The following is an 8,329-nucleotide window of genomic DNA, read 5'->3' on the forward strand; positions in this document are numbered from 1 at the left end:
AGCTGCGGCCTGCGAAGACGGTTGGGGCGGTGTCTGCGACCCACGGCGGGACCCACGGCCTCCGGGACACCGCCGAGCGTGGGGTGCTCACCTCCAGCTCGGGGCGGGGGGCTGCCCGTCCTCCAGGCGCAGGAGGGCGAAGCGCGCGGCGCTGAGGGAGAGGCCCCGCAGCCCCTCGCCCCACTCGCTCTGCGCCCTGCGGGGACGAGGGGGGGCCGTAAGGGACCCCGGCGCCCGGCGGGGGACCCCCGGGACCGCCCCCCCGGCCCCCCGCTCACCCGCGGTACTCCAGGTACTTGTAGGCGGTGGCCCCGATGCCCAGGGCCAGGAGGGCGCAGTACCAGCAGGTCACCAGCATCAGCCCCAGGCACAGCCCGGCCCCCGCCAGCGACACCCCCCTGGGGGGGACGACACCCAGGCGTCGGTGGGGACCCCGCTGCGCGGGGAGGGGGCTCCCCGCGCCCCGGGCGCTCACCAGTGGTAGAGGCGGCAGCGGGGGCTCCAGCCGGGCGTGGGCAGCAGCCCTTGCAGGGCGCAGGCCAGGTTGACCCCCAGGTAGGACGTCAGCCAGAACCTGCATGGGAGGGAGGGAGGGGGGGGAAAGACGACGCGCGACGATCGCATGGCGGCGCGACCTCACCACGCGGCACCGCGAGGCCGGGGCGTGTCACCGCACACGGAGAGGACGGGCGCCAGCAGGTCGAGGGAGCCGAGGAGGACGCCCAGCTCGGCCACCGCCGCCGTCGCCGCCAGGGGCCAGAGCCGCCCCCGCCCCAGCGCCTGCGGGGAGAGGAGGGGGCGCGGTGAGAGCCGGCGGCGAGGCGCGGGCCAGGGCGGCGCTATGGGGCAGGGCGGGGGGCACTCACGTGGGGCAGAGGCAGGGCGCGGGTCCGGGCCAGCCCCCGCAGCAGCCGGCTGCCCCCCAGCAGCGCCTGCAGCCCGGCCCCCGCCGCCGACAGCAGGGCCCCGGCCAGCGGCACCCAGGGGGACGGCCACGAGGCTGCCCCCGCCACCGGCGTCCCCCGCAGAGACCCGCCGAACCTGGGGGGGGCGCAGAGGTGTCACCAGGGGGTGGGGGACACACGGGGGGGACAGCAGGGACACCCCCCCCGGGGCCACTCACTTGTCGCGCAGCAGCTGCCCCTCGACGGAGGCCCCCAGCAGCAGGGCCGCGCTCAGGTCTGCGCTGTCAAGGAAACGCCCCCCCAAGACACCCGCACCCCTGCCCCAAAACGGGGTGACCCCCCCCGGGTGACCCCCCAACCAGGGTACACCCCGTACATGGGGGTCGCTGCTCCCCAAAACCCCCCGGAGTGCCCCAAAACACCCCCCCCTTCCTCCAGGCGCTCCCTCGCCTTCAGGAGGACGCCAGTTCCAGGCTGCCCCCCGCCCACCCAAACCCCCCCCAGGTTTCGGGGTCCCCCCATACGTTGTGGGGCGGATGCAGCCCAGGGCGGTGGCCAGGGCGGCCCCCAGGCTCCCGGCCGGGACGGAGCGGGCGACGTCGCGGAGCTCCCCGAAGTGGCTGCAGCCCCACAGCACCCCTGCACCCGGACACCCGGCTCCACTCCCTGGTCGTCGTCGTCGTCCCCGTCCCTCCCCGGGTCCCACCCGCAGTCCCCCGGGATCCACCCCACGCTTGGGGGGCCCACCCCACGTGCCTGGGTCCCCCTCCTGCACACCCGGGTCCCTCTCGGGATGCTGAGGTCCCCTCCTCGGACCCCTGGGTCCCCCCCAAACGCCCGGGTCCCCCCCAAACGCCCGGGTCCCCCCCCAGACGCCGGGGTCCCCCACTCACCCGAGGCGGTGGGCAGGCTCAGACCCAGCAGGACGCCGAAGGAGGAGTCGTCGTCATCATCCTCGGCCCCGCCCGGCCCCTCCCCCAGCCCCGCCTCGGGGGGGCGGGGCCACAGGTTACCTGTGGGGCGGGGTGGGGGCACGCCTGGGTCCCGCCCGTCCGTGCCCCCCCAGCCTCCATACCCTTGAGGTGGCCCCCTGCCCCGCCCCGCCCCCCTGCCACACCCTTGCCACGCCCCCCCACGCCGACTCACGCGCCAGCAGGCGTGCGCTGGGCCCCGGGAAGGCCGGCCGCGCCCCCTGGGTGCCGTTGCCCCCCGCGCCGTGGGGCTGGGCTGTGGGGCAGGGTTGGAGGCGGCCGCCAGGCTGGGCGGGCAGGCAGAGCCTGGGAGGGGAGAAGGCCGTCAGCGCCTCGTTAGCGTGTCATTTGCATAGAGAGGGAGAGGGGAGGGGGGCAACTCACGTGTGGGGGGCCCCCCCCGGCAGGGCGGCTCGCAGCGCCCCTGCCTGCAGCCCCAGCAGGGCCAGCAGCAGCCCGGCAGGGCCCAGGGGGGCGGCACGGGCGGCGGGCGGGGCGGCGGCCCCCAGCCCCAGCAGGCCCAGCAGCCCCGCCCCGTAGCCCCGCCCGTTGTTCAGCCGGCCCCCGCGGCCCCGCCCCGGCAGCACAGCCGCCTGGGGAGCCACATACACCTGCGGCGGCGAGAGGGAGGGGTGAGAGAGCCCCAGGCTGCGCCCTCACCCACCCGGCTCCGCCCGCCCGGCCCCACCCATTGGCAAGAGGCCACACCCCCCGGTTGCCCTGGCCCAGGAGGTCCCCACCCCTTCAAGACGGCCACGCCCCCGATAGCCCCTCCCATTTGCCCTGGCTGGGAAAGCCCCACCCCTCCAAGCCGGCCCCTCCCTCTCCCAGGGAGCCCCGCCTACTCCAGCAGGGTCCCTCCAGGCCCCTCCCCTCCCACCAGGCCCCACCCACCACCTCCCCACTTGGCCACGCCCCCTCCCCTGTGGCCACACCCCACCCGGCCCCACCCCTCGGGGGACCCCGACCCACCAGCAGGATCTCGGCGGCCCCCAGGGCGGCGGCGGCGGCGGCGAAGGCGGCGCTGAGGAAGGCGCAGAGCCCCACGGCCCCCCCGGCCTCGGGGCCCAGCGCCCCCGACAGCAGCCCCAGGGGACAGCCCCCTGCCACGCCCACCCGTGATGTCAGCGGGGGGCGGGGCGGGGGGTCCCCCGTACTCCACGGCCCCCTCCCCCCATCCCCCCGCACTCACCGGGGTCGAGGCCGTTGGTGGCGATGGCGCTCAGGGACACGGCGGTCAGCACGGTCTGCGGGGGGATGTGACCTCTGACCCCGTGACCCCTGCGATGCTTGACCCCTCCCCTGAACCACCAAGCATGGCCCTGGCTTGACCCCAGGCCCACCACCCCCTGTGACACCTGGTGTGACCCTGGGGCATCACCCGTGACCCCAGGCATGACCCCTGACCCCACATGCAACCCCAGGTGTGACCCCTGCACCAGACACGACCCCAGGCATGACCCCTGACCCTACATGCAACCCCAGGTGTGACCCCTCAACCAGACACGACCCCAGGCATGACCCCTGACCCTACATGCAACCCCAGGTGTGACCCCTGAACCAGACACGACCTCAGGCATGACCCCTGACCCTACATGCAACCCCAGGTGTGACCCCTGAACCAGACACGACCCCAGGCATGACCCCGACCCTACATGCAACCCCAGGTGTGACCCCTGCACCAGACATGACCCCAGGCCATGACCCGTGACCCTGGTTGCAACCCCAGGTGTGACCTCTGACCCCAGCTGTGGCCCCCGGGTGCGCCCCCGACCCCAAACGTGACCCCTGACCCCAGGGCACGACCCCCGACCCCCTCTCCCACAGCCCCCCAGGACAAAGCCGAGAGCAGCGCCCCCGGGGGCACCCCCCACCCCTCGCGACCCTGGGTGGCAACCCCTGCCCCCCGCCCATGACCCCCGAACCCCCCCAACCGCGACCCCCGACCCCACTCACGCAGGCGCCGAGCAGGAGGCCGATGGCGGAGGCCTGCAGGACCCCCCCGGTGCCCACCACCCAGGGCAGCCGCAGCACCAGCACCAGCCCCAGCAGCGTCTGCAGGGCGGGCGCCGCCACCCCCCGCAGCGTCCCCAGGAGGCGCCGCTGCGCCCGGCGCAGGGGCCCGTCACGCCGGGGACGGGGCAGGGGGCTGCCCCTCCCGACGCCCGGGCCCCCGACCCCTTCCTCACCCCCCTCCCCAAACACCCCGGTGTCCCCCAGACCCCTGGGTCCCCAAACTGGACACCCGGGTGCCCCGACCCCTTCCTCACCCCCCCACAACACCGGGGTCCCCCCCCAGATGCCGGGGTCCCCCGACCCCTTCCTCATCCCCCCCCAAACACCCGGGTCCCCCCCAAACCGCTGGGTCCCCCCCAGACCCCCCAACCCCTTCGTCATCCCCCCCCAAACAACCAGGTCCCCCCCAAACCGCTGGGTCCCCCCCAGGCCCCCAGGTCCCCCGACCCCTTCCTCATCCCCCCCCAACACCGGGGTCCCCCCCCGGACCCCCAGGTCCCCCAACCCCTTCCTCATCCCCCCCCAAACACCGGGGTCCCCCCCCGGTCCCCTGACCCCTTTCTCACTCCCCCCAACACCGGGGTCCCCCCCTGGACCCCCGGGTCCCCTGACACCCCCCCCGACACCGGGGTCCCCTCACCGGGGCGTGGCCGTCCTCACTGTCGGGGCTGAGGGCGCTGTAGGGGGCGATGCGGCGCAGGAGGGCGGGGACGCGGGGGCGGGTGGCCAGCTCCTCCTGCGGGGGAGGGGGGGGCGCGCTAACGAGGAGGCCCCTAACGAGGGCGAGGGCGGGGGGGAGGTGCTAAGGAGGCGGCCGAGGCCTCACCTCGAAGAGCGCCAGGTTCCGGTCACAGGCCAGGCCGGCCTCGGGGAGGGCGGGGCGGGCAGGGGCCCCGCCCCCCGGCCCCACCCCACCACACCCACGGGCGGGGCCATGGGGAGGGGGCGTGGTCTCCTCGCTGGGGCTGGGGCTGGTGTCGGAGGGGGGGGGGCCGGGAGCTGGAGGGGGAGGGGGGCTCCGGGCTGCTCTCCGAGGGCTCCGCCCCCCCCCGCCAGGCCCTCGCCCCCCGCCCCGCCCCCGACATGGTGACGTCACCGAGGTCGTCACCGAGGTCGTCAGGGCGGCGGCCAGCGACACGCAATGAGGTCACCGACACCTGCGGGGGGGACAGAGGATGAGAGAGAGGAAGCACCCGGACGGCCTGATGGGGGGGGGGGGGGCACAGCATTTTGGGGGAAATACAGACGCTTTGGGGGCAGACGGGGATTTGGGCAGGAAAATATACTTTTTTGGGGGGGAAACGGCCATTCTGGGGGCAAAATAGCTTTATTGTCACAGGGAAAAGGGTTTTTGGGGGGAAACAGCCATTTAGGGGGAACTGGCCATTTCGGGGGAAAAAAACAGCTGTTTGAGGGAGAAACAGCTTTTTTTTTTTTTGCAAAGAAAATGGCATTTTGGGAGAAGAAAGAGCAGTTCCTGGGGGAAATAGCCATTTTGGGAGGAAACGCAAATTTGGGGGGGAATAGCATTTTTTTTTTCAGGGAGAAAAGCATTTGCGGGGAAATAGCAACTTCCAGGGGGGAAAATAACCCTCTTGGAAGACAAATAGGTATTTTGGGGGGAGAAGTTGCCATTCTGGGGGCAAGTAGCCTGTTTTTGTGGGGAAATTGCTATTTTTTGCAGGGAAAAGGAATTGCAGGCAGGGGGAGATGAATTTTAGTGAGAGAAATAGCCTTTTTTGCAGCGAAAAAAATGCTTTTTTGGGGGGAATCAGCCATTTCTAAGAGGAAAGTAGCCATTGGGGGGACAAAATGTGCGTTTTGGGGGAGACGGGCATTTTGGGGGCAAAATAACCTTTTTTGAGAGGGAATAGACTTTGGGGGGGGAAGGCAGTCATTTTGGGGGGAACGAGCACTTTGCCGCAGGGAGCGCCATTCCGTCACAGAATCTGCCACTTCGGGGGATGAAATAGACATTTTTATGAAAAAACACCACATTTCAGGCAAAAGAAACCCACTTTCAGAGGAAAAAACCCCACCGCTTTGCGGAAAAACGACCGTTTTTTTGAAAGAAGCCAACGGATGAGGGATCGAGTGCCAGTTTGTAGGATGGGAGCGTGGATCTGCCGGAGGGCAGGAAGGCTCCGCAGAGGGATCCGGAGAGGCTGCGGCGACGGGGTTCAGCCCGGCAATCAACTGCCCGAACGGGGCTTGTGGGGAGCTGGGTGCGCGTCTCTCCTCCCAAGGGACAAGCGATAGGACGGGAGAAAACGGCCTCAAGCTGTACCAGGGGAGGTTTAGGCTGGGTATTAGGAAAAATCTCTTCATGGAAAGGGTTGTCGGACACTGGAACGGGCTGCCCAGGGAGGTGGCGGAGTCACCGTCCCCGGAGGTATTTAAAAGACGCGTGGAGGAGGCGCTTGGGGACGCGGTTTAGCGGTGGACGTGGCAGGGTCAGGTTTACGGCTGGACTCGGCGATCTTGAAGGTCTTTTCCCTCACCTAAACGACGCCGTGATGCTGTTTCAGGAGAGGAACGGCCGGTTTGTGACAGACGCGGCCACTGCTCTGGGGAGGAAAAAAGGCGCTTCGGAGCAAAAAGAGCCGCTCTGAGAAGAAAACCCCCAGTTCATGGCAAAATAAAAGTCACTTTGGGGGGGAAAAAATGCCATTCCTGGGGATGAACAGCTGTTTTGTGGCACAACTCAATCCTTTGTGGCAAAAGCTGGCGTTTTAGTAGAGAATCTGTTGCTTTGAGGGGAAAAAAGGAACTGGGGGGGGGAAACATTTTGGGGGAGGGGAAGCCATTTTGGGGGGAGGAACTTACCGCCATGGGGGGTAAAAAAACCCCACGTTACAGGAAAAATACCCACCTTGCTGGGAAAAAAACAATCCTGGAGGAAAAAAAAGGTCATTTTGGGGGAAAAACAGCCACTTTGCAGCAGAAACCCAGAGTTTGCTTGAGGCTTTGAGGGGAAAACCGACGCTCTGGGGGAAAATGGGTGTTTTGGGGGAAAAGGGGTGCTCGGGGGGGAAAAAGGGCTGTTTTGGGGGGGAACCTGATGATCTGAGGGGAAGAAGGGCTGCTCGGGGGGGGAACCGACGCTTCGCGGGAAAAACGGCCGCTCTGAGGGGAGAAAAACAGCAGTTTTGGGGAAACCCCCCCCCCGAACCCAGGGCTCACCACCCCGCCAGGAGCCCGCCCCCCTCCTCGCCCGCTTTTGGGGCCAAACTCCCCCTTTTCGGGCCGCTGCAGACCCACACCTCCCCCCAGGGACGCCACCCCCCCCCACACACACCTTTTGGGCCGAATTCCCCCCGCTTCGGGGCACCGCCCAGCCCCCGCCGCTCCTGGGCTCCCCCCCTCTCAGCTTTCCCCGTCATTTTGGGGCAAAAACCCGCCGCTCCGGGGCCGCCCGCGCTGAGGGCGGGAAGGGCCGCGCCGTACCTGAGGGGGAAAGGCGGGAGGGGCGGGCACCCGCCCGCCGCCGCCGCCGCCGCCACGCCCACTGGCTGCCGCAGGGGCGGGGCCGCCGCAGGGGCGGGGCGGCCGCAGGGGAGGGCGGGGCTTCGACTGGGCGGGGCGCAGAGCGGGAGGGGCGGAGACTCGGGGTGGGGGCGTGACCGGGGCGCGGCGTAGAAGAGAGCGCCGGCCAGCGCGGGGGCGTGGCTTGGACGGCGGGGGCGGCGCTCCCCGCGGGCTGCAGCGGGGAGGGCGGGGCTTGGGGAAGGGGCGTGGCCGAGCGGGTCCCTGTGTCCCGTGTGTCGTGTCCCCCCCCCCCAACACCACGCGGAGCCGTTTCCGTCTCAAGGGTTTATTCCGCCACCGCGGCTCCCCGCTCAGAGGAGCGGCCGCGCCCGCTGGGTGGGCAGGACGCCGAACCGCCGCTTCAGGGCCAGGCGGTGCCGGGAGAACTTGTCGTCGGGAGAGAAGCGGGCCGGGTGGGCCGAGCGGGTGGGCTGCCCCGCCGGGGACACCTTCTGCGGGGAGGGAAAGGGGCGGGTGAGAGCGGGCCGCGACCCGCGGAGCCCTCCCGGAGCCGCCGCGGCCTCCCCCACTCCCCGGGTACCTTCAGGGTGTAGACGCGCTCGCCGCGCTCATCGTTGTAGCACTGCAGGAACATGGCGCCGCCGCCGCCGCCGCGCAGAGCACCACGGGAAGGGGCGGTGCCGCGCGGGGCACCACGGGAAGGGGCGGGCTGGGCGCTGAGGCGCGGGGGGCGATGGGAAATGCAGTCCTGCGGAGGGGGGTACGGGGTCGGGGTGGAGGGGACCGGGGCGGGGGAGACGCACCCCGCCGAGCGGCGCCCCATGGGCGCGGCTGTCGAGGTCTTTGAGCGGTCTTCGTCGGGTTCCGGGACGCCGGGGTCCTCCCCGCGAGCGGCCCCGCCCCGTGAGCTTTGGACTTCGCCCTCACCGGCAGCACCTGGTCCAGTCC

At 70.4% G+C, this 8,329-nt stretch overlaps 1 protein-coding gene across 1 annotated transcript; it reads right to left on the reverse strand.

Annotated features, from left to right (window-relative positions):
- Positions 1-7,711: 7,711 nt before the first annotated feature.
- Positions 7,712-8,018, reverse strand: NOP10 (NOP10 ribonucleoprotein). The gene is made up of 2 exons (XM_059834608.1): positions 7,962-8,018; positions 7,712-7,872 (listed from the first exon to the last, which is right to left on the reverse strand). The coding sequence occupies exons 1-2, from the start codon at positions 8,013-8,015 to the stop codon at positions 7,732-7,734; spliced, it is 195 nt and encodes a 64-aa protein (XP_059690591.1). The 5' UTR covers positions 8,016-8,018; the 3' UTR covers positions 7,712-7,731.
- Between the last annotated feature and the right edge of the window lie 311 nt (positions 8,019-8,329).

The sequence above is a fragment of the Gavia stellata genome, unplaced genomic scaffold, assembly GCF_030936135.1.
Source record: "Gavia stellata isolate bGavSte3 unplaced genomic scaffold, bGavSte3.hap2 HAP2_SCAFFOLD_278, whole genome shotgun sequence".
NCBI lineage: Eukaryota > Metazoa > Chordata > Aves > Gaviiformes > Gaviidae > Gavia > Gavia stellata.

Excerpts from the sequence above, each read along its gene's own strand:
- NOP10 (XM_059834608.1), bottom strand. The coding sequence starts at position 8,015 with ATGTTCCTGCAGTGCTACAACGATGAGCGCGGCGAGCGCGTCTACACC. Across the intron at positions 7,873-7,961 it reads AGCGCGTCTACACCCTGAAG|AAGGTGTCCCCGGCGGGGCA; the intron begins GTACCCGGGGAG and ends CCCTCCCCGCAG.